The sequence below is a fragment of the Falco rusticolus genome, chromosome 1, assembly GCF_015220075.1.
Source record: "Falco rusticolus isolate bFalRus1 chromosome 1, bFalRus1.pri, whole genome shotgun sequence".
NCBI lineage: Eukaryota > Metazoa > Chordata > Aves > Falconiformes > Falconidae > Falco > Falco rusticolus.
The window spans coordinates 16,039,769-16,063,436 of NC_051187.1; the positions used below are offsets into that span (position 1 = coordinate 16,039,769).

General features: G+C 45.0%; 1 protein-coding gene across 9 annotated transcripts in view; it reads left to right on the forward strand.

Annotated features, from left to right (window-relative positions):
- ACACA (acetyl-CoA carboxylase alpha) overlaps positions 1-23,668 on the forward strand; it is a 148,070-nt gene that overhangs the window by 96,929 nt on the left and 27,473 nt on the right. For all 9 annotated transcript variants that reach the window (XM_037371042.1, XM_037371031.1, XM_037371094.1 and 6 more), the window contains 7 exons: positions 260-529; positions 894-991; positions 2,196-2,316; positions 2,770-2,880; positions 16,540-16,683; positions 17,440-17,560; positions 20,023-20,119. In XM_037371042.1, the coding sequence (XP_037226939.1) occupies positions 260-529; positions 894-991; positions 2,196-2,316; positions 2,770-2,880; positions 16,540-16,683; positions 17,440-17,560; positions 20,023-20,119 (962 nt within the window). The remainder of the gene's footprint in view (positions 1-259; positions 530-893; positions 992-2,195; positions 2,317-2,769; positions 2,881-16,539; positions 16,684-17,439; positions 17,561-20,022; positions 20,120-23,668) is intronic.

Below are 23,668 nucleotides of genomic sequence, written 5' to 3' on the forward strand. Positions count from 1 at the left end.
GGGAGAGGGAGGGCTGGTATTAGTGTCTTGGGTGGGAAGAGAGCAGTAGAGGATGTGCCTCAGCGACTGTGGAAAGGATCAAGCCCTGCCAGCTGCGCTCTGCACTGGTAGTGCGTATCAGAGCTGCTGTTCTTGGAGTTCCCAAAGAAAACAGACAAAGTGAAACACACGTAAGAAAAATAGCGCCTGTGTGATTCCCCTCTTTCATGTGTTGAAGGTACACATTTAGTTTTTGTTGTTCTGTGCTCTTTGGTTGCAGATTGGGATGGTGGCCTGGAAGATGACTCTGAAGACCCCCGAGTATCCAGAAGGCCGTGATATCATTGTCATTGGCAATGACATTACATACCGAATAGGTTCTTTTGGGCCCCAGGAGGATGTGCTGTTCCTGAGGGCTTCGGAGCTTGCTCGAACACATGGCATCCCCCGTATCTACGTGGCTGCCAACAGTGGGGCCAGGATTGGTTTGGCTGAGGAGATTCGGCACATGTTCCACGTAGCTTGGGAAGACCCAGACGACCCATACAAGGTAAGGAGGCACAGGAATCAGAGGTGAAACTCTGCAGTAGCTCACAAAATAATCTTATTTTTGCAACCCCTCTTTTAACACAGTTGAGGGTAAATATTTGCCAGACTGTTAGGTCCAGAGTTCTCCTTGGTATTGGATCTCTCAGGCAGTAGGACTGGCATCCAGAGTGAGTTAGTGCTAAATGTTGGAAACAACCCAAGCTTTCACTGACCTCAGCTGGAGTGCAGATGTTAAGAGAGGATGTTGTTATTGCTATCTGGGATTGAATTCTGCTCCCTTGAAACTTTCTTTTTGGAAGGGGCTGTTGGGGATTGGGAAGGGTCTACAGGTGGGAATGAGATGAATGAACTGTTTTTCCCTGCAGGGATACAAATACTTGTACCTGACTCCTCAAGACTATAAGAAAGTCAGTGCCCTGAATTCAGTTCACTGTGAACACGTGGAGGACAATGGAGAGTCCAGGTGAGCACAGACAGGTCAGAATGAAAAGCTTTCTGTTCATCCTGGGGTACACGAAGCGATGCATGTCACATCCTTGTCTTTAGCTAGGACGTTCTTTAGGATCCAGGTACGTAGAACGCTATAGCTGTGTGCGGTTAGAGCGTGGAACGACTTAAAAGTTATATCATGACATGCCTTGTTTGAGGTAGTGCTGTGTTGACCTCTGCTGCCTAGGGGCCCGAGTCCTGACTGAGGGCCCGACAGTTGTAAACACTGAATGACCAGGACAGTGATTCTTAGCTGAAGACTTGCAGTCTAAATCTTGAAAATTAATTTTCTGCTAGGTTCTGTAGAAAGTATAAAAGAATTCCTGAGTGAAGGCTAAGCCCTCCATGCATTCTGGAGGGTTGGGCTGCAGTGGTTGCACTAAACTGCCTTATAGCCTATGGTTTTCCACAGCTGTCTGCTCTAGGTGTCTGCATCGTCCCAGCTACATCCCAAAGGCAGCACATCTGCAAATGAGGTGCAAAGAAGCTTTCAGAGATAGACTGCAGCTGTAGTCGTGCTCCTGGGCAGGAGGAGGAGGATATGCTTAAGAAATAAAAAAAACCCAAAACCTAGTTTGCAGACTGGCAGGCTCTGGAAGAACAAAAGGATGGTGCTGGGCGTGGGGATGTGTGCGTGCCTGCATGTGTGCTGGGGAAGCTGGGTGCTCTCTTTAGTGAAGCACTTAAGCACGTGCTCAAGTACTTAGCAAGGGCCTAGTGGGAAAGATAGAAGCCAGCCTGAGAGCTCCGAGTAAGAAGGGGCTGTGCTGGGGAAGGAAGGCATGAAAGAAGGTAAAGAAAAACTTAAGAGCCTCATTATAATCTCTTGTTCTATTTCTTTTTCCTTACGACTGCATTCTCTTTCTTTCTTGCCCTTTTTCCTATAATCAGCCTGCTCCTCACATCCTGTGGGAATGGCAGAAGAACGCTTTTCACGGGCATTCCTCTCCCTTGGCATTTCCTCTTTGCAGAGCTGCTTTGGCTGCTCATGTGTAGGACTATTCCATGGTGTTCAGCAAGGCTGCAGAATGAGCCCATGTACAGGTCCTGGCCGGGTTTTATGCACATTACTCTTTAGAACCTTAATGATATTTAGTCACTTTTCATTTTCTTTGTTGCAAACTGATTCAGCAAATCACTGGACCTTGTGACTCGAAGGCTGTATGTGTCTCCCTCAGGTATAAGATAACAGATATTATTGGAAAGGAAGACGGACTTGGAATAGAGAACCTCAGAGGATCTGGCATGATTGCTGGAGAATCGTCTTTAGCCTATGAGAGTGTTATCACCATCAACTTGGTAATCCCCCACTGCTTTCTATTCTTCAAACTGTATTGTCTGTTTCAGCTAAAAATCCTGCAATGATATCCGGAAGATACATCTGGGATCAGACTTCTGGTTGTTGTAAATTGGCTCCTGTAGGCTTTGAGCAATGCTACTGACGCCAGTACGGGGCTGGGTCCCTCTCAGACTAAATGTAAAAACACTTTTAGAAAACAGTCATTTGGCTTCATATTTGCTCAGTCTGTAAGTTACTGCTTCTGTTTCTTTGAATAAAATACACATAGTTCAGATACTGTGTTTTGAAAAAAAAAATAGATTCTGGAGTTTTGCAGTGAGAGTAGATTTTATAGCCTTGTAATACAAACATGCCTAGTTTTATCTAGATGTTGGAATTGATAGGTTTTGGCTGTGTGGTAAGACAGAAATCAATGTGATTTTTTTTTTTTTTCTTTTCTTTTTTTTCGTAAGGTTACATGTCGGGCAATTGGAATTGGGGCTTACCTTGTTCGGCTAGGTCAGAGGACTATCCAGGTTGAGAACTCTCATATAATCCTGACTGGCTGTGGAGCCCTCAACAAGGTAAGTCTTTGCATTTCAGCCTTCAGAGCTATGTGAATTGAGTTGGTGTTTCTGTGAGTTCTGCCAGAGATTCCAGGAGCTTCCACTGCTATACCTGTGATTATGCTTGGTCCCTTTTGCTTTCTCCCATCTCAGGTTACTCCTGCCAGGGAGGAGAACTGACACAGAGCAGCAGCTGTGAAATTTTCATCCCTTTGCAGTATCTCTTTTTCCTTTTCTCTGCGGTCAGAAAGCAGTCCTTTCATGCACCTGTTTTTCTTGACAAGAACATTGTATTGACAGCCAGAGGCACTATGCCAGGCATCCTGGCTGGAGGTTGGCAGGGGACCTGGGCAGAACTACAGATTAGGGGCCTGAGCATGAACCGGGTGAAGGGGAAGAAGGAGAAGCAGCTTAACGTAGGTGTGTGCAATGACTAAACGAGAGAAGTGGAGAAGGCCACTGACAGGGCAGCATCTTCTCCCACCTACTGTGTACTGTGATAGAGGAAACTGGGCTCTTTCCAGCATCTGGAAGACCGTGTTTGAAAATAGATGGGCCAGAATCACCCTGAACTTTCAGCAGCCACAGCATTGTGATAATACTGGGGGAGTACTGAAGCCTAACAAAGGGTGTGTGGATGGGGATTTTCAAGGGGTCAGACCTGCTGGAAATCTCAGCTGTGGAGGAAGGGAGGAATAGCCTGGGCTGTAAGAAAACTTACTGCTTTCACTAATAAAGTGGCTCTTCTTTTTTTTTTTTTCTCCTCCTCCATCAGAGGTGGTTTTCCTCCCTTGCTGCCCCAAGCCTATTAATATTGCAGCCTCCAGCTCCTTGTCTGTAGCAGGCACAACTCAGCCGACTCCGCTCTTGTCCCTCTCACTGAGGGCTTTGTTTATGTGGGAGTTAGGATTGTGCGGGCGCGAGTGCCCTTCCCCATTGTGCAGCTTTGTTCTCAGGCACTCTCCAGCACCTGGGGTGGTTGTGCTTCATCGCAAGCTGCGTTTCAAGGAGTGCCTGCCTGACAATGGGAGATAAAAGGAAAATAGTCTCTCATTGAATTATTCCTCCGAATAAAGGGGGCTCTGCAGAAAATGAAGCATTGATCCTATCAACTCTAGGAAGCAGCACCCTCAGTTAGATCTCTTACACACATCACACACACCTGCATCAATGGAAGGAAAAGAGGCATTTGAAGATCCATCCTTTAAAAAGAAATTGAGTCAGTTTAGTGCTTGCTGAAGTGGAGTAAGTTGCGTGGTTCCAGCTGTCATTTGTTGGGGATCGGGGCCCTGCAGAGTTTCCCAGATGGTAGGGCCAGTCTGTTTAGTCCTCCTCTTCTGCTCTCTTTTTTCCCAGGTTTAACTGCACTCTCTAGCCGTGGAGTGAATGCTTGTTTTTGTAGGACTGGATTAATCTCACTAAATTTTAGGCACTGAAAAGTTAAGGTTTTAGTCTAAATTAAGCACCTGACATCTGTCAGCGGGTGTAGGCAGAAGGAGGTTCTTTCTGGGGGTGATTTATCCTATCCCAAGAATTTCTAGTGGGCTGAATAATCCCATGTGTCCTTTCTCTCCTTGCTGCTCTATTGGAAAGACATATTTTTATGTAGATACTGAACCTCTACCTGCCTAACAGTCAGGCAAAGGAGAAACCTATTGCATCCTATCCAGCTTTCCCAGTAAGACAGCTAAGCCCAGACCCAACAATAAGTTTACCTGCCCTTGAATAGTGGGAGACTGGGAATAACCACTCACTCCTGGATGTTGCATGATGTGTCTTGCCTGAAGCAGTGAAATGATGTCCAGTGCTAACCTGAAATGACCAAGCTCAGTCCAGCTGAGATCGTAAGGAGGGTGTGGAGCAAATGGTATATGCTAATGTGTTTGCATCGCCTTGCCATGGAGGCAGTGTCTACTTCAGACTTACCCTCATCTCCCTGTTTTACATGTAAACTGTAAAACACTTGTCCCTCGAATGTAGCTGGACAGTTTGAATTTTCTCGTGGCTAGAAGTCAGGTCACTATCAGCCAGGGGCCAATTAAGGAATGTCTTCCCTTGTAGGAATGCAGAGGCTGTTTGGGCATGATTTATGATGTGTTCTTGTTCATTGGTGTGAATAAGACTCCAGAAGGGTCTCATGGTAGAAACCTATTGTAGTTTGTGGAGCGCGTGAAGCCTTGCTGCTTCTTGTTCCCTTAGTAGATGTTGAGCAAAGCATTTTGGGAATTAGAAGGTTGCCAATCCAGCTGGCAGGATCTTGAGGAAAGATCATGACTGAAACAAAAATAAATGAATGGAAACCACTACCTGGCATAACAGTTGGAACTGAATGTTTTCTAACACAGGTGCAATGCAAATATTCCTTCATCTCTTCCTAAGTGTCAAGAGATTTTTCCCAGGTGTCAGATTTGGGTTAATTTTTCCCATTGCTGACTTTTAAATACTGTCTTCATAGAAGATGCTGCACAAAGCTTACACATAGTCTTCTGTCTGCATATGCATCTTCTTCAAAATGTCTTCTCTGCAAGAAGAGAATGTGCAGTGCGAAAATGTTTCTGCAGCAATGGAGAAAATTAGCCTTTCAGAGAGCAGTGATTTTTTTTCTGGAAAGTTGTTTGATTCCCACCCTCCGTCCCCTGTGAAATACTGCATTCTTTTTAATTTATGGGGGGAGCAGAGGGGGACCGTGACAAACATTATGTGCCAGCAGATCTGTTGCTGGTCTTGTTCATTATCATTATGTAAAACCAGCCTGAGGGTTTAGGTGTAGAGGGAAAGGTCCAGCTGCCAAAATCAGACTGTAACCTATAACTTAGATGATGAGCTCAAGGTCAATATCATTTTTAGCTGAAGCTAATGTTTGTTCTGGAGGTTGACTAATCACATGTTGGCTGTTCACTGTGTCCGTGTCACTGCTTTGTAAGTAGAGAGGCATATCACTGTAAGACACCTGATATCAGGCAGGTTTAAGGATTCTCTCAGCCCCATTGCCTGTCAGGGGTGACAAGAAACTGCACAAGTGCTGTACAAGGTTCCCCTCTGCTCCTGATTAAGCTGTCTTTGTTTATAGTCGGGACCGACAGGCAAGGGAAAGACCTGGGGAAAAGGTGTGATGCTCTGTGGTGGGGACAGTGCTCTGCGTGTGGGGCACCAGGGCTGCATTTCATCTGTACCCCTTTTGTCTTCACCATTGCATTTCAGCAGGGGGTGGAGAGGTGGAAATGACATTTCATTCCTCTCCTGTGAGCGTGTGCGCGCGCCTGTGCTGAGCCCGCTGACCCCCCTGAAAATTGAAATAATGATAATGCGCGTCTCCTGACTGCATCAAAGTATCAGCACATCAAAAGCCAGGAGGCATGAAATGCAAATGATAAAGTGAAAGCAGATGGATTGTGCATGATCGCCTGATGCCCAATGAATTTTAAAAGATGCTGGTTCACATGGGGAGAGGGGCTGAAATAAACACGTTATCCCTGCAATTTTTTTTTTGTTCTTGCTGCTCACTCCTGACAATATTTTTTCACACTTCAGCGAGCAGCCACTCCATCTCTCTCCCTCCCTCTCCCTCTCTTTCTCTCCCTCTCTCTCTTTCGCTGTCTACCTCACACACGTCTCGGGTCATGTCGCCGCAGCTCCGGTGGAAATAATAAGATATAAACCACGAGGTTGTTATTTGCATAGAAATAGCATGGAGCCCCAGGCAGCATGGGAGAAGGACACAGAGATCATTTGTCTAAAATTTTAATGAAAACTTTTGCTGAGGCAGAGATTTTTTTTTTTTTTAACTTTCCCTGCCTCCCCCTTTTTCTAACCCCATACGTTCCTCCACCTCCCTCAACTCCCCTTCCTCGTCATAAGCTAAACATGGTGCGGTTTCATACGAGATAGGTGATGTGCTGCTGCCCTGCACTAACAGGTTAATTTCCATTGGTTTTCTTTTTAATGGAAGTAAGACTGAGGAGCCCAGCACTCCCAGTTTATGCATTGGTTCAGGCTCCCAGGACTACATTTCATTTCAGTCCTCACAAGGATGTTCCCAAGTCTGTTGCTGACCTATTTTTAATTAGTTTGCTCCTCCTTGTCTTTTGTGTTTAAAAGAAATCCTGTTTTTAAGACTGTTTTGTTAATGTAAACAAATAGTGGCTTTCAATCACGTTTTCTCTACAGACAGATGTTCTAGGCTTTTTCTAAGAGAAGCCAAGTTTAGCAGAGATTTTCAGGTACCGCTACTAACTTGATCCACATCAGTTTGTTATACAGATGTTCAACCTGGTATCTCAAACAGTTAATGTTCTGCGTGATGATGAAACTGCATGCTGCACTTCACAATAGGACATCTAAAGTGGTCATCACTTCTGGAGGTGAAGGGAAGAATCTAACCAGCAGACTGCTCTGTGTCCTCTCCCTCCTGTTTAGCTTTATTCCTGCCCCCCCCCGACCCTCCCCGACTCTCCAGGCTTGGCCTGTCTGAATGATGCATCAGGCCCTCAACCTGTCCGCCAGTGTGCTCGCCCCTGGGCCCCATGGCACCGGCGCCGTGCTGTTGGCCTGGTTTGTCAGGAGCATCCAAGTGTACCAGGCGTGAGCTTGACAAATGCCACCTGCCAGGAGTATATGTCCATGTAGGGAAGGAGGCAGTGAAGATGAAGAGTCAGAAACCACTAAAATATGAAAAGTACAACACCAGAACTCTGGGCTTCATTTCCCAGTCTGCAGCCAGCTGCCTGCCTGGCTGTGGTCTGATGTTTTTGATCAGAATGGGTATAATGACAGTTACCTGCCGACAGCTTGGTCTTGAAACCGTACTGTTTCGAGTATTTGTGTTTGCAGTGTGTTTTGAGCTCATCAGATGGAAAGAACCTGCCAGAGTAGTGCACTGGCAGGGTGGGTAACCCCATCCTCAGGAGTTCTTTCTGTGGAAGTTTTTGTCTTCAGAATGATCTTAATTTAAACTATGTGTCTGCTTGTATAACCTATTCTAGACCCGAAAGAGCTCAGGAACCAATTCACCAGATTGCTACTAATGCACTATTTCTGTCACTGTGAACGGGTGGTTTTTAGGGGGAGAAAACATTTCTGAAGAACAGCTTTAAGAGGGGTATTTGTGAGATGAGCTGATCAGTGGAAGCTTGATGCCTTGGTAATGTAATATGTAAATATCTAAAAAACTTCTAAGCCTAGTACCAGCAATTGTCCAATGACCTTTCTTGAGTACATCTTTCGTTAATGCAGACACTGCTTGTGCATGGTAAAGACGTTAACATGATAGGTGCCATACCGTGTCAAGATAGTGTAGTGTATGTGTCAATCACGTGACTGTGGATGAGTCCCTGAGGACTTGTTGATACAACAGACCATAATTGCTGCAAGGATCGTTTTGACAATCTGCATTTAAAACCCAACAACCCCTTTGCGTGGGGCCAGAAGAGAATATCCTTGCATTTTAAATTCAGTCCTGAATTGTGCTGCCTGTGGAAGCCATAAGTGGGATCAGCAAGGCACATCTGGGGCGTCCTGGCTGCAGAACTGGGGTAGGGTTGCAGCTGACCTGGGGGAGCACCCACCTGGCAGGCAGAGGAGCAGCCTCTGTGTGAGCCAGCTTGAAACCAGCTCGTTTGGGTGGTGGTTATCCCCAGCTGTAAGTTGCTCGGTGGGGCAAGTTTATTTTGAGGCACTTGAGCCAACAGTGCTCTCTGATGTTGGCTGCTCTGTAGTGTCTTCTGACTGACACCTGGACATACCCTGCCTGCGAGTTCGGGTGTCATTTGGTCTCTGCGCTAAAGCAGCCTGGCACTGACCTGGTGTTTGCACATCGTGGCTGAGGGAAGCTGCAGAATTTGCTGGGCACCCTGGGACTCAAATAACAGGGTGAGATGACAGGGCAGGGCTTGGGAGGAGCAGGCGGAGCTGCTCAAGGTGCTGTGCCTGTGCCAGGGGCTGCTGGCTCAGGTGTGGGCTCTCTGGAGGAGCTCGTGTGAGGAATAGGAAGCTTACACAGCCTGTCTTGTACAAGAGATTGGTCTTGACTATGGCAAGCAGTAATATTTACCCTTCAATTTCACAATCTGGAAAAATAAATAAAAGCCCTGTGAGACTGATGCTGTTTGGGGTTTTTACTGTAAAATACCGAATGTAGAAAGCTCTTTTTATTTTTTTTAAATCAAGGCAAGAGTAGCACAGTATCTGCTCAAGATGACTCAGTCTTGGGATTAGATCAGAGCAATCATGTGAGTTAGAACAGCAAGTGCCATCCCTGTCATTCAAAGAAGCATTATAATTATTAATGCATGATATGAATCTTTCTGTAGTGGCACAGCAAGACTATTAGGAAGATACGTATGGGCACAGGGTGTTTGGGAATGCTAATCAAAGAGGGTCTAGGAAATGTCAAACAGAAATTGACACTTCAACAGCATTAACCATCAGTCAGTTCCTCTTGTGGATCTCACCAAGGTTACCCCGCTCTTGGCTCCAGTGGTGGGGGAGGCAGGAGGGGCCGCTCTGCTGTGCCTTGGGTGGTTGCGGCAGAAGATGCGGTGAGAGCAAGGGTGGTGTCATGGGTGGAGCTTGGTTTCTCCAGCTCTCTTAGAACAGATGCAGGACATGGGTGCTGTTGGAGGTCTTCCTGGCATAGGTCACCATTGCTCACACCCCAATAAAGCCAGTCTGGTTTGAGAAATGAGATGAGAGTAGAGCCCTTGTAAGAGTCAGTCTCAGTTTAGCAAAATTTGGCACTAGGAAGAGAGCAGAATTAGTTTCTTTAATGCCAGCAAGAGGCATTAGCTGCTGGAAGCATCTGTTTGGTGGCAGTCCTGGTAACAGAGATCTTCATTTTGTGTAGAGAAATTAATGTATGCAGGATGGATGCCTGGACTTCAGATGAGTACAAATAAACAAACACCACCTTCATTTCTACATTTTATTTTTAATTGCCTTTCTTTAAGTCGTGATATTTGTGTATTGTTCCCATTAGAGACAATTTACGTTCCAGGCATCGCATTATCAGTCCCTTTATGTTTGCTTAGGGAAGAAAGTCTAATAGATTTCTGTTGACTTTTTTTTTTTTTTCTCCCTCCTTCTATCATTTTTAATATGGATCTTGATCAGTTTATCCATGTGGATGGTGTCTGTGCTGTGGGGGCTGGGTGTGTATTTATTCCTGCTAAAGAGGAGTTTAGCACAGCAGCCCCTGTGCGTTCCAGGGAAACTCCTATATATTCTAAACCCTTTATATGTTTCATGTAACCAGGACTGTACCCCAGTTCCTGGTGATGCTGCAGGTATGGTATTACTGGAGCGCTAACCGTGGTACCTCAAGTTCCACTGGAGCTGAATGGAAGAATGCACTTATCAAACATGGCCCAGAATAACTGGCCCTGACTGGGAGGATATCCAGATGACTTGCCTGTGGGTCTTTTCTGCAGTGAATTGTTGAGAAATTATTTGCCATTCTGGACATGAGCGGGAACTGTAAGATCAGCACTGGAGAATTGTTGTGTATCTCACGGTTAAGCCTAAGCCCACGCTACAAAGTGAGCAAAGGCTCACTGTCCTGGGGAAGGAGGTACCTGCACTGCAGCCTGTCCCTTTGGATGGTCTCTGAATAAGAGGGTTCTGTTGTGTTCCACAAGGTGACTAAGGGAATGACCAAAACATAGTCCAAGATCTTTAAGTATCATGAAGACAATCATTAGTAGGGCTAGTGCCTAGATTAGGGAACCCCTAACTGAGACAGATGGGATTTATGAATGTTTGCGCCATGTAGAACAGGGGGCTGTAACTTTAGTTTGCAAAGTATATTGAGTCCTTTTGATTTACCTCTGACTGGTGGAGTGACCTTGAGCAAAACATGCAGTCTTCCTACACCAGGAGAGGAGAGCTAGGCAGGAATTTTTTGACAAGACATTTTTCATTTGAAAATGCCATTTCACTGAAACCGGAATTCTTCAGGAAAAAGTACCAGTTTTGATGAATTTCTCATTTGGAATTTTTTTGGTCAAAAAACGTTCTCCCCCCAATAGACTTCTTTTTTTCCAAATTCATTTTTATTTCTACCGTCTACAACAAATATTTCAGAAGTCAGAAGCAAACATCTTGACCCTGTCTGATACTTGTTCAGACCTCAAGATTGTAAAACTTGATTTTCTGTTGCAATCCAGAAATTTTCGAAACTCCTCATCAATTATTGCAAGATGGGAAAACTTTCCTTCCAGTAACGTTTCATGTTGCCATCTGCAGAGAGAATGCCTCTTTGGTACCTGATCAGCTGTGGAGCCCTACTCCCTTTGTATTGGTAAGGTGCTTTGGGATTGTCAGGCAGAAGGTGCTGTAGAAGGACCAGCTGCAGTTGCAGTGTCCAGCTGGATGCGTCTTCCCCTGCTGTCTTCCAGGTGAAGTGCAATTGCTTTTTCCCCTTCCCCCTCTGATCTCACCAAATTAAAGCAAGAAAAAGACTCCACCAGCAAGACCTGCTTCTGGATTTGCAGTCAGTAGCCATCTCCAATAACCATCAGGCTGTCAGCTTCCCTCCCACCTCCCCCATCACTCACCAAAGGAAAAAAAGAGCCGGAGCCACAGCTTGAAATATATCATGCAATAGTGTATCATGAATTTCTTGTGAATCACATTGGTGAAGCAGGTTTATTTATTTCTGAGACTCTAAATCAATACAAAGTAGGTCTCTTAGTTCTGAAGCTGGGATGGAGTGTGAAAAAATGAGCCCATTGTACTCTTAAAACTTTGGGGAAAGGAGATGACAGCTATATAATTCCATTTACCAGGCACTAGGGGCTTTAATGTGAAGGTGACAGGGAGCTCTTTGTGCATTTAGAGCACCATATCTTCTAAATAAAAGATCTGTAGACTTGATAGTGGAGTATAGCTCTGACTTTAATAATCTCCAAGCATTAGACCGAGCCAATATGTTCCCAAGTCAGAAGGGTCCCCCACCGAATGCTCGTAAATTAAAAGTGCAGGAACTGCACACATTCATAGATTAGAAATGCAAGAAGTGCAGTCCGTCTCCAGGCAGAGAGGAGGTGTCTGTGCTCGTGCCGCCATGCGAATAGCCTAAAGCTCCAGGAATGGGTCTGTGCAGGAGCACGGCTCGTGCTGGCATCCTTCCTCAGCTCGGTTCTCCTGTTCAGCGTTGCTGCCGTTTTACCCACTAACGACATGATAGGTGTGGGGGAAGAGCTGAGTGATAGAAATGAACGCTGTAAGATCTGTTGAGGCTTGACTGCACATAATAGCAGCCAGGTTTTAAGTTCCTATATTGTGTTTTCTGATGAGACATTCATTCTGATCATTTCTGCCTGTTTATGAAAAATAGGCTATTTATAGTACGTGCATGTGCCTTTTCTGCTTCAGGTTTCTGGCAGATAATATAAATGGTGGGATGGGAATTGCAATTATTGAAATTATTCAGATAAAAATCTGGCACTTATATTTGATATAAACACATGATATGCTCTGAATAATAACAGCACTTATGTTACATAATGATTCCCATTCAAGCCCTCTGCTGTCATTTTTTTCAGATCTTTCATCTTTGATGAAACATAGGAGCCAATCAGGTTTGCAGCCAAACCAGCTTTGCAGTGAATGTCTCAACTAACCAGCAGCTCAGTTTCTGAAAAGGAGCACAGAGATAGCAGCTGGTCATCATGGGTTTGAGTGCTAGAAAATTATTAATATGCATATGACATGCTTATAAACGTGTTGAGGATGGTCTTTTAAAGGCTGAAAAGGCTGCTAGCTAGAATCCCGGCTCCCCTTTGTACTTTCCAAAAGATCCTCTGAAGTAAAAAGAAATGCCATTTCCCATTACGGTAGGAAGAGTGGCTTTTGGTGGACAAAATGAAATAAGTATTGACAATACTGCCCATGTATTTTGTAAGGATGTGGTATCAAAGGTTGCATTATCTGGAAGATAGCGTTAGTTCTTGCAGTCATGGGCTGAGCTTTAACACGTGCTGTTCTAGAACTAGCATTGCCTTCTGACCACTGATTTCCTCAGGCTTTCGTTGAGATGAGGGCACAGAGGAAGCATTTTGTCCTGCACACCCTGTTAAACACACTGCTTTCTACACACGTGAAAGGCTTGTCTTCAGGAGCAAAGGAAAGGGAAACTGAGTGGCTCATCTGAGTCCAACCTGGGTTCCTAGTGACTGGGAGGCCTTCGGCATCGAATACACAAGGAGTAGGTGGTGGCGGTCCTGCTTTATCCGTTAATGCTAGTGCTTGGAGGGGCAGCCGGGGAAGGGCTGCTGGTGGAAGGGGAAGCAGACCTGTTTGCTAACACCGGGGAGGGAGGCAGCGCTTGCTGTGCCTCACTCAGAAGTGTCAGACCGGCTGCTGCTGAATTGAGAAAAGGAAATTATATCCAACATGCAAAGGAGCTGGGATAATGTGTAGGAAAGCAGTAGTAACAGGAGTGAAGAGTTCTCACTAGAGACCTCAGAAGGGGCAAGTTTGGAGTCTTCGTGAGCTTTCATGAGGTGTTAAGATTTTAATTTAAAGCAAACTTTCTGGTGCCAGAAGCTTACTATTTGGTGCTTTGCTGTTCATGGCTGCTCTTTTTTGTCTGTCTTTCCCATCAGATTAAGCACAAGATCGGAGGTCAAATATTGCCAATATTCAGGTCTATGTGTATTGTGTATCTCTGCTTTACAATCCTGGAACCTGTTCTTTCCTGCCCCTCTTGCTGGACCTTTCTTGATCTCTGGTCTGTGGCAGCTGACTCTGGTAGCTGCATCTTTGACTGTTCCCTGGAGTGCTGGTAACCTTTCTGCTAGGAAGGACCTGCTTTGTGAACTTAACCCTTCCATGCACGTGTTTGGTAGTTAAACAGATGCCTTTTGTAAGCCTTGGGCTAATGCTACTTTCACTTCTTTAACCTCCTACGTTATGTGACTCCATGTACCCCTGGCAGACCCAAACTCTCAGGATTTGAAGTTTACCCTTTTGACAGATCCTGGTCATATCAGATACAGGATTTAATTCTGTGCAGTCTCTTCTCCCATGAGTTTGCTTCTAGCATTCCTTATCTAACTGATTTAGCAACGTTTCTAAATCCACTCATGCCTCCGCTGACCATGTGTCTTGCTGAGGAACATCTGAATCCTTTAATTGCAGGAGCATTGGTTTTGCACTTCTCCAGCAGATGTGTTCTTGGATATTTTCTCACAGAAACATTTATACAGCAATATGCATTGCACCATTTAAGATTGTTAATTGGAGATTGAATTACTTGTCAGCCTTTAAAAATGTAGTCCTCTGAGGTCAGAGATGAGGTGGTTAGCAGAGCTGAATGGATGAGCTGTTGCATTCATTTTTTTCCTCAAGCCCAATGATCATTGTCTATAAGCTGGCTAGCCCTCCAGTGCCTTTTAACCTCTGGCACCCAATTCAGTCTGCAGCTGTATGCGCGAAGCAAGTTGGCAGGATCTCTGATCCTGAGAAGACGGAAGAGCACAGGCGCAGAAGCAGGTTTGGGGACCAGCACCCAGCCCAGCAGTGTCCCTGGAAGACAGCCTCTTTAACCCCTTGACTGCACAGCTGCCGCACTGGGGCGCGGAGCAGCCTGCTTTGCATTTCCACTGCGCTTAAGTCAGGGTCTGATTTAGAGCTTGCGCAAGCCCGTATTACATATCCCTCCTGCTGCACTCAGCACAGGTGTGAGTGCACGTGTGGACATATATGTCATACAAATGAAGGCAGCAGGCGCTCATCGGTACAACTTTTAAATGCAGCTTGGGACTGCGTTGCCTCTGCTGACAAACACTGACAAGTAAATACTACGCTCGCTCAGTATTACAGAGGGATTTCATGTGCACAGCCCCTCACAATGCTCTGCCACTTCACTGAAATGTCTGGAGCACTCGGGAAAAGGAACTGCATATTTATCTTGATCTCCAAAAAGGGATTTAAGGGCGAGAGCAGGCGGTATATTAGACTATTTTCATTGCCTGTCAGCAGTGGTAAACCTGAGCTGTCTACAGTGTCTCCAGATAAGCAGCAGCAGAGGCCCATTTTGCATGTACATACGTTTGCATTAGTTCATAGATGGGGAGTTTAAATCCTCTTTATTTTTATTTTCCTCTGTGGAAAGCATTTAGCTAGGCTTGTGCCTGGCATCTGGAGGCCTGTGCTTTTCTTTTCCTTGAAGCTAAATCTATGCTGCTGTCTTTTCTAGCATGTCTTTTCATGGCACTGATTTTGTTAGAGGAAGATGAAGGTGTTTGAGCTCAGAAGGGAGACCCAGGAATATCTCTCTGCAAACCCACGTGCTTACACTGACTACAGATTTTTGGACTAGTTGTGTAACTTTTGTGCCTTGGTTTCCTCTGTATGTAAACCTCGACTGACATCTGTCTCATGGGCAGTTTTGTGAGGATCAGCCTGTAAAATGCTGAGGTTTGTGAAATGCCACACTACCAGGCCTTTTCTCATCCAAAGGAAAATAAACTTGGAATTTAGTAACATTGTGCCTTACCAGTTAGGCTTTAGGTGGGCACAGTGGCTCCCTGACCCCAGTTGTGATTAACTGATGTTGTGCAGGAAGAAAGCTAACTGGTCCAGTGTGGTTTTATAACCAGATAAAAAATTTTCTATTTTCATATCCTTTTAGCACCTTCTTTCTTTCAGCCCAAAAGGTCAAATCCCGAGAAATGTGGAGTTCCCCTCTACTGTGGGTGAGATGAGTTATGTCCTGGGCACTCATAGGATGTTGGGACGAGGATGAAGTCACACCCAAGCATCCCTTCCATAAGGACCGGGTTGCCTTGGGCTCAGGGCTGCTCCTCTCTTGGGGCATCCCTTCTTCCTAAAGAAGGTTGGTTGGTTGGGGAGGGCAGGTTGTTTGTGTGTGTTTGAGGGGGTTTTTAAGATCTAAATGAAGCAGGTATGTAATGCCCTCTGTCTGTTAGAAAGACTCAACCCATAAAAATAACAAACAGCATGTATTTGCTAGAATGTCAAAGTTATGAGTTTATTTTGTAATGATGTGCTCCTGCCTTCATGAGGTAAACTGGCCGTGGCAGAGGTGTTATTAGTAATATGGACTCAGTGGAGCAGAAAGCCGAGTGACCGAGAGATCAGTGTATCAGTCAGTGAGAGGGCAAATGGAAAGAGACAGCAGGAGAATGAGAAAAGAGCTGCGGTGCCTGGGCTGAGATTAGAGATGGAGCTGTGCAAGAGAATTAGAAGCCCAGCAGTCAGGGTCTTACTCTTTCTAGTCTCTCTAAGGAGCTGGTGGGCTTTGTCTTTGCTATAGCCAACTTCATGCGCAGTGTTGGGGTTTTTCCCAATTAAAGGCTTAAATGGGTTCACCCTACCAGTTGTCTTAGTTGGAGCAATTTTGAATTGGTGAGCTGAGCTCAGGTCAGCACCCAGGAGAGTCGGTCACATATCGGCTCAGTTGCTGCTTGGGGAAGGGCAAGTCATATAAGTGCCCTCTGCCTCAGTTTCCCCACTGGGGATTGTTCCCCTTCGGGATCGTTGTTCATAAGATCTTACCTGCACACAGAGCTTGGGAAGGTCTGTTGTGAGTGGTTTGCTCCATCTGTTGGTGTTGAAGCGGTCATGACTTGCTGCAGGCCTTGTATGTATCTCCTTGGCCCACACCTCCTTGTCCCATCCCGTCTACTGATGGTTTGCCTGTTTTTCTTTCAAAAGGTGCTTGGACGGGAAGTTTATACCTCCAACAACCAGCTGGGTGGGATCCAGATAATGCACAACAACGGAGTGACGCACAGCACCGTGTGTGATGATTTTGAAGGAGTCTACACTATTCTGCAGTGGCTTTCCTACATGCCAAAGGTAATTCCTGGCCCTGCGGCAGTGCAGGCTGCCACTACCTATCCGCTTTGCTCACAGAGTTTTGTGGCCTGGGGGATTCTCTGTATCTGTGGGTATTTTACTGTGTTTGCATGGTGCCTAGCAAATGGTTTAGGCTCCTGATCGAGGCTGTTGAGCATTATGGTGTATGGAAGTAAACAAAGTAGGCTTTGTCTTAACGTGCTCCAGGAGCTGTGAAGTGGGTCAGCCTGCCACTGCCTTGGGTACTTCCACTCCTCTGGTGTGCTGCCCTCAGCACCGAGCAGCAGGATTTTATGTAAGCAGTGGATTATCTCTTATGGAAAAGACTCCAAAAGTTCCCTTCTGAGACAGTAATTTATAGGAGTTGATATATATGTGTAAGCTGCTCTGCAGCCAGGAAGGTAGCAACAAGAACATGCAGGTCACCTTCCTTCAGGAAAGAGTGCATAGAATGAGTTGGGTGGCCTGGTCACCTTTCAAAGATTAAATTGCAGCGCCTCGCTAGTGCTGGCTATGCCTGAAGTTCAAGAGCAAATGAAGTACAGGGTATGCCAGGTGGTGCCAAAGGAGGGTTTGAGAGGGTGCATGGAGCACACTGGAAGTTTCTTCAGGCTCTTGCCAAAAGGCTCTGGGATCCCATCAGTCAAAGGGTTGTGCAGTGTGGGGGAAAGAGGACTCTGACCAGGTCCTTTAGACCCGGTGTTTGGTGCAAAGCCACACAGGAGAATTCCTTCAATATTTTTCTTTTTCACTTAGAGTGTATACAGCCCTGTTCCTATCCTCAAAGTCAAGGATCCTATAGACAGAACCATTGAGTTTGTTCCTACCAAGACTCCCTATGATCCTCGCTGGATGCTGGCTGGACGCCCAAACCCAAGTACGTAGCTCTTTCGTGACCAGTAGATGTAGTAATGTGTCTTGTTTCAAGACTGTCAAGTTTTTGTGTCTGCAATCCAAATGTATTTCAGAGCTTACAAAGAAATTAGTTCTAAACAATTGGAATATAATATGTAAAAATAGCATATAAATTCTGAGTGCTTGAGGATGCCCACAATTATTACTTTTACAGATTTTCTTTTTTTTTTCTGGTTTGGAGGCAAGTCCATATACAAAAGGTCTGTACGCTGAGGGAACCGCAGTATGTCTGCAGTTCTTGGAAAATAATTGTGTTGGAATTGCTGCAAACCATTGCACCTGCATGCATGCTTCTGGGGTTGCGCAGCCTGTGTACATACAAGCTGCAAACTGGGTAACCATTATACTTGCTGTTATTAATGAGTTTGGGGGGTTAAATTGAGATTTGTGATAAACTTAAGTTTTCTGGTTTTGGATAATATTTTTTCATCATCTCTCAAGTAATTCATCCAGCTGTCTGAGTGCAGCTAATGCTGGCTTCCAAATCGAGTGACTTCAGATTTTAATTTAGTGGAAGCGTTAAGGAAAGCAGATGATTCCTTGTGATAAGTTAAAGCAGATATCTCCTAGGTGAAAAGTTAAAGCCATTTATTAGAGGAGATATTGCCGTGATATTCTTCAAACTGACGCCCGACACGAGGCCAGAATCTAAACGATCAGCTTTGGGCTCACGATAAAGAGATAATTTTGAAATGGATGGTCACATTTTACAGTGGGGCCACAGAGGCAAGGAATGTAGAACACAGTAATTACAAGTTTGGTCTTGATAAAACACTCTCCATCCTGTTTAAGTCAGCAGAGGTTAGCTTGCTTGGATCTCCACTTTTAATTGGTTTTGGACTTGGGTTTGCAGAAACAGAGGTGCTTGTTCCGATTAAAGCATTCCTCAGAAACTGTGTGCCAAGAGCTAAAGCTGGGAGGGACTTGGGGTTTTTTTTGGATTGGTGTGGGGTTTTTTCAGAGCTTCATGAAACCCCAGTGGAAAACAGGTGCTCCCAGAGATTTCTGTAATTGTCTGGGTGGGTTAGGGTATCTTGATGCCTTGACTTTGGGATATACAGCTTCTGCAGGCTGGAGGGCTGCAGAAAGAGAGCACTCTGCAAACATTCCATGTCACTCCCCATTCCAGCATCCACAGGCAGCCCAAATGCAAACTCCTTATTGTGGCCTTACCTGCTTGCTGGAGTAGGGTCCAAGCTAAAATACTGGAAAACCTTCCTGCCATGGTCTGACGTCTGGAGAGTGGCAGCGGTGCCGTGCCACTGCACAGGTCGCCGAAGTGAGGCTTAACTCATTCATAGCATCTTCCATGACCACTTAAGAAACACCCATAGAAAGTAGAGAAATATACTGTAAACTGCCACCCCGCTTCCCGTGGAGGTTACTGTCACCCTGAGAATTGTATTTGAAGGAATGTATGTGGATTGTTAGTGAACAGATGTTGTTGGTCTGGAGGTGGAGAGGTTTTGTCAGTATTTTTTTTCTGTCAGATTTGCCAGAATCACACTGGTGTCTGTGATTCAGGAGGAACCCCAAGTCTGATACTGCACTGGCTCATAAAGGGCAAATAATATTAGTTCATGGTTAGCACGATCAGGGTGATCGAGCCCTCACACTTCAGGGTAGAAGCTGATGTCTGCAAGGGTTAGGAAAAGTTTACTTCTAGAACTGCAGTCATCTCGGTAGTGTTCTCTTCTGGAACAGTTGGATTTCTCTCAAGCATGAGGAAGTTGCTGCATTCTTTGGGCAAGAGGATAGGCCTGGTGGCATGTACTCTGATCCAGGATGGTGACATGCATTAGTTCTGGGAGAGGTGCATCATCTGTGTCTTCTCTGGAGCAAGGAGGCTTTTGGTATCGGAGTACTTCATTCCAGTTTCTCTAAAAGAATGTGTGAAACATGCTAAGATGTGTGGTCTAGTTTTAAAATATCACAGGAATTTTTATATTTAGCTCCTGAACCTCTTCAACATTCTTTCGTTAAAGGAGATATTAGGCAGAATCAAGAGAAAAATGTGAGATAAGTTTTAAAATAAAATAGGCATTTTGAAAAACATCTTTAATGACTTTACTGCCTTTTGACAAATGTTTGTAGTGTCTTGAAAAAAAGTTATTTATTTAAAAGCGCACAGAGTTCCTCTGCTACCCGAACCCCATCGTTTAACAATAAATGATGCTTTTGCTGATAAATTACTGTCTTTATGCAGACTAGCAAATGAAATAAGACATGATGGTTGAAGACAACAAATGCTTAGCTGACTAATGCTCTCCTGTATTATAATCTATTCAAAAATAAATAAATAAAAAGGCAGTGCTACCTTCTCCAGTTGGTATTTTTAAGCAAGTTTCTGTTGCTCCTTTGATACTCTCTCTTCTTTTTTCCTCCCTTCTCTGATATTTCCATTTTTTTCCCCCTTCCCCTTAGGTCAGAAAGGACAGTGGCTAAGTGGTTTCTTTGACAATGGCTCGTTCCTGGAGATCATGCAGCCCTGGGCGCAGACAGTTGTGGTTGGTAGAGCAAGGTAAATTCTAAGAGGTGTTTCAGACATTTGTAGAAATGAAATTTTTGTTATGCTTTGCATTTTTCTAGAACATCCTTTGGAAGTTGATGGCTATAAGTAAAAATAAGTCATTACTTGAATAGGATACTTCTTTGCCACATGAATGAAGCATGGTGTGATTGTTTCTCCTGTTTTGCTTGGAGGTGACAGCTTTAACATGCACAAAAGCCCAAAAGAGAGAGATTGTTTAAAATTATGGCAGACAGTATATGCTTCTGTAGGTACGTGGTTGCATAGTGAGGCGTTCTTTCAGCTCTGCCTTAGTTGAAAGGTACATTACACAGCTTATTGTTTTGCATTTTATTTAACTTGCAAGAAAAGTTCAGCTAAAACTAGAGCAAATCGCAAGAAACTCTGCACAGAGGAGAGCTTAACATTGAGGTTTGGGTGGAATAACTTGGAGCATTTTCCAAACGAGCACCTGAACTTAGTTATTTTTCATGATGCAGAGATGCGCAGCTCCAGACACCTGTGGCACTCGCCTCCTCCCAAAGGGAGTCACTTCCCTTACTTTGCTGCAAAGTCGCACCTGTGCAGGATTCTAAAATGTTCCCCATTGCCTCGGGATTGAGATCCCTGCCTTGAAAATATTCGCAGCCTGGGTCATTCTCAGTGTTGCAGGTCTCCGCGCTGGCAGGAAGCAGAAGCCTGCACGTAGGGTCCTGTATTTTGACAGAAGGCAAATCAGAGCTGGGCTCAAAACCTGCTCAATCACCTTTTTTTCTAGTTTCTTCTTTATTTTTTTGCCCCCACCCCCAATGACGCTGTGAGTTTCCTGATCTGATTGTCTACTTCCTCTCGGAATAAAGCCATTTTGAAAGAGTACATTTATCTCCCTTGAGTTTCACTACAAGTGCTTGAGCTGTCCAAACGCAGCGTGCTTATCCTTTGTCACTCCTCATTCCTCAGAATACCGCCAGCTCTCCTCTCAAGACAGAGCTTCATACTGTTGCCTCCAGCAGACTCCCAGCTCCTAATTGATGTCAGTGGTTTTGGTTAATTGTTAGCCTTCTTTTGTTTGTGGTTTTTTTTTTTTTTAAATCTTTTATTTTTTTCCCCTTTCTTTTGTTAGCAAATGAGAGGGGAGGAAAAAAACCTGAAGTACCTGAGTGGGATCCTGGAGGCTTCAGGTGTTACACTTAATGAGATATGGTCGTGCCTGTGCATGGCGGGTGTTGAGACTGCCCTAGTTCCTAGCAGAAGTCTGCAGCAAAGAAAAATCTTTATTTACAGATCTTTCACTTCCCAGTGCCGACAACCCAGAGCCAAATTACCTGATAATACTTACAATCTTCTAGAAATCCTGTGGCCACCCCTGGGGTCTGACTCCATCAGCCTCTAGCCTCATCAGCTTGGTGACTCAAGAACTGACCATAGTACCAGGATATCCCTGGTGATGCTGTGTTTGATTACCAGAGCGTTCAGTGGGAGACAGAGAGGGACACAACTGTTCTGAAACACACCTGGGATAGCCACCTAGTTTCCCAGCCGGTATAGCTGTGAATCAGTGCTGCTCCTTTTCTCCGCTATGTTGATAGCACCCGTGGCCCAAGAATATTTGGTGCCACGAGCTCCCATTTCTCTTTTAGACTTTCAAAAGGCACAGTTCAGGGCCCTCCTAATGAGGGTCAGAGAGCCAGAGGTCACGCTATGAAATAGCAGAGCTTATGGCATTCACTAGAGCTCATGTGCAACACCCCAGAGGATGTGTGCATTCTGGACATCTCTAAAACAGCCATCAGGAGCTCTGTTAATATGTTAATGAAATGCATAACAACTGAAGGAGGCGTCCAGATAAGAGAATGTGCTCAGCAAAATGTCCCTCTGTTGCTCTTCTCATAAGAATTCTGAGGGTCTTTAGCTGGTTTAGAGCTGCCTTTGGACTCTCCTAGTGCAGAATGTGATACAATGAAACGTACCCGTTTCCTCAGGTACCAGGGCAGGAGGAGGAGTGTGTGCACGAGGCAGAGCAGCGTGGCAGTGTCAGCGTATGGGCTGTGCAAGCCCAGCTAGAGGCAAACTGCGGCTGAGCCAGAGCAGCGTCTGTGTGCAGGTGCAGCTCAGCTCTGCCTGTCTCTGTCCCAGGGGTCTGAGTGCTATTACCCCTGAAGATCCTTCCCCTTCAGAATATTGTCTCATCTTTATACATTGTTGAGAGGAGCCAAAAATATCTGCTGACTCCACTCTTAATTGAAGCACGTAACCTTGGGATGTCCTGTGACCTTTTGATACACTTTGGTATTTTTATCTGCCATCCGTGACACTCTAAAGTTTTATCTCACAATGTCCTATAATTATTTAAAGGCTTTTAGGTTAACCAATATACCGAGGGGCATGGATGGGTAGAGAAATCAATGATTTGGCAAAGCTAGAAAGCCTCTGTCCAGGCCCATGCTCAGCTTCACTTTTGCAGTTCCTTTCTTCTGACAAATTCCAAGTTGCTTTGGACTCTCACATAACAGGTATATATAATACAAATGAAACTGACTTCTTTCAAAAGCAGTGGTATTTTGAAAAAACAAATATGAATGTATTCTTCTGGGATTGTTACTGTAAGTGCTGCCAAAACTCATCTTTTGTATGTATGTTTGGAATACGTGTGCTGTTGGCTGTAAATTGTCTTTTATTATTCTATGGCAACTTGTCCAGGGACACACTATAAAACAAGATGTAGCATCTTCATGTGCTAGCCTGATAAAATTTATATGAAGTATTATGGAAAACAGAAGTTGTTTTGAGCTGTTTTCAAGTTCAATAAATAACTGTAATACTTGGATAAAGATGTTCTTTATTAGGTCACATGGGCCCTAATATAGAAGTTATAAGTTACCGATTTAAGACGGCTTCTGCAATTACGGGTTTCTAGGCAGACTCTTAATCATAGTGAATGGGAATATTTTCAACCCCCTAGTGCACATCGGCCTTGTCGCTTTTTCTGCCTGCAGCACATGCCATCCAGCTTGAGGTGGTTGAGGAGAGAGCGTAGGCTCTGCTGGGACTCCTGTCCTGGGAGTAAGCAGTTGTCATCGCGAGCAAGATGCCTTTTGTGTAAAGGAGTGGTTAGATGCTGTGGAAAGTGGAGCTGAGCATCCTCCCTGGTGCCTACACTCCCTGCCCATCTCTCTGTCCCTGCACCCTTCCCACCCGTGCAGTCATCCTGCAGCAGAAGCTTTGGGGATGAGGTAGATGGGCAAACCTTTTACCTGTCGTTCACTGTAACCTCTTGGGAGAGGGAGGGTTTTGTAAGCAGTGGAGGTTTAGGCTGGCTGAGACATCAGCATTGCTTAGACAGGCAGCCTGTAGATGCATTTCATCAGCTGACAGTGTTTGTGACAACAGGGCTGGGGAGCCTTGAGTCTTCACGTTTATTTTTTGTAGTCAAGGTCGTCAAAATCTGTGTGGTGGTGGCAGGTGACTACTGCTGGACATGTAGCTATATCGTTCAAAATTTGGGCTTTGGTTTATTCTAAATAATTTTTAGTGAGGTGTGTGCTAGTTTTTAGAACTAGT